Source organism: Trypanosoma grayi (assembly GCF_000691245.1).
Source record: "Trypanosoma grayi strain ANR4 Tgr_1974_V1, whole genome shotgun sequence".
Taxonomy (NCBI): Eukaryota; Euglenozoa; class Kinetoplastea; order Trypanosomatida; family Trypanosomatidae; genus Trypanosoma; species Trypanosoma grayi.
The window spans coordinates 1-1,593 of NW_008827592.1; the positions used below are offsets into that span (position 1 = coordinate 1).

General features: G+C 57.2%; 1 protein-coding gene across 1 annotated transcript; it reads right to left on the reverse strand.

Annotated features, from left to right (window-relative positions):
* Positions 1–56: 56 nt before the first annotated feature.
* DQ04_19741000 (GTP-binding protein) lies at positions 57–1,469 on the reverse strand (the record flags this gene model as incomplete). Its single annotated transcript, XM_009317851.1, has 1 exon — positions 57–1,469. The coding sequence occupies one exon, from the start codon at positions 1,467–1,469 to the stop codon at positions 57–59; it is 1,413 nt and encodes a 470-aa protein (XP_009316126.1).
* Between the last annotated feature and the right edge of the window lie 124 nt (positions 1,470–1,593).

The following is a 1,593-nucleotide window of genomic DNA, read 5'->3' on the forward strand; positions in this document are numbered from 1 at the left end:
CCCCCCACCCCCCAAATGGACAATAATAATAATAATGATAATAAGAAAATGGTACCTCATTTACTCATCATTTTCATGTCCCTTTCGCCATCATTGGAGGAAGTGTTGTCAACCTTTGCCACCTTCTCTGGAGGCCGCAGCATTGCGATGGGTGCGCCGTATCGTGCCCGCTCCAACTCGCGCAGCTCCTTCGTCAGAGCCGGCTGCGTGGGCGCAGGGTTCTCAGAGAGGGCTCGCACCTCCCCTTCGGTGGCGTAGCGTGTCATGCGCAGACCCAATTGGCGTCCACCGCTCCGTTCGTAGTACGCCTCGCGGCTGCCGAGGAATGTCCACGGCAGCGGGTTCATGTTCACATCCACAATATCGGGGAAGTAAGGCACAGTATACTGCTTGACGAGAAACGCCAGTGGGCGGTCCGCTTCGTAGCGGCCCTTGTTCGATGCTTTACGCGTACCGACGTTGGGGCGGCGGAAGTACATGTCGGCCCGTGGGCACACAAAGTGGGCCTGCGTCAGGTAAGGGTTGTGCGGGTCCTCGGGGCAACGCATTATGTTTGCCTTGGGGTGTTTCGTCGGCACAACACTCGCAGGCCACAANAGTGGGTTGCGCCACGGACTCGTCTGTTGCACGTACTGCATCAGCGCCTTGTTCGTCACCTTCTTTCGGAGGGTGTTAAACGCCGCACCTCGGTCAGCGTCAAGCAGGGTATTCGAAGATTCTGAAGGACCCAGCTCCACCAGCGTTGTGACCCCTTGCTCTTTCGTGTGTTGGCTGCTGTTGGTTTCACCACTGGATGTAATCATCGGCTTTGACTCCTTATCTTCATTCCCTTCCTTTGGTGTGCTCCCCGTCAATTCCGTGTGCGAGCTTCCTGTTGCCTTCTCCGCCGCACGCTCACGTCGCAGCTCCGCCTCCCACGCCGACAGATCATCTTGAAGCTGTGTGGGTGGAAGAGACAACTGACGCACTGTGCCGAGTTCACGCTGTGTCAGCAGCCGCTCCGACAGCCGCTTTGCCTCCGTCAGCGTGAGGCGTTCTGTAGGGAGTGCGTGCATGCAGTTCATCACCATGTCAAAACGAAGCGCGTCAATGCCACCCATGTGGTACGCACTGGTGACAAGCACAGGATGCGTGATGTCGTGGAACAGCAGCTCCCTGCGCACGTCCTCCAGCCGAAAGACGTTCTGCGCCTTTGTCGTGTCAAGCTGGTCGCCTTTTGTGAGTAAAATCGTAAAATTCGGCACCTCCTTCGAAAGGAAGCGCAGCATGTCAATGTCCTGTATATAGACACCGTGCTTGTAGTGCACGTCCATACAGTAGTACAACATCTTCAGACTCGGACGACACTGCACGTAGTTACGCAGGAGAACAGCATGCTGCAGTACCGTCGACCACGGCACCGATGTGCCGCCGAAGCCCGGCAGGTCGACGACGTTGAACGCACCACCACCAACGCTGAAGAAATTCATTGAATCACGGCGCAACGCCACGTTCGACCGCCCAACCTCACGCGACGCTCGAAACAGCGAGCGCAAGAGCGACGTTTTGCCAACATTTCCACGTCCTGCAAGTGCAACCTCCGGCGTGGCGGGG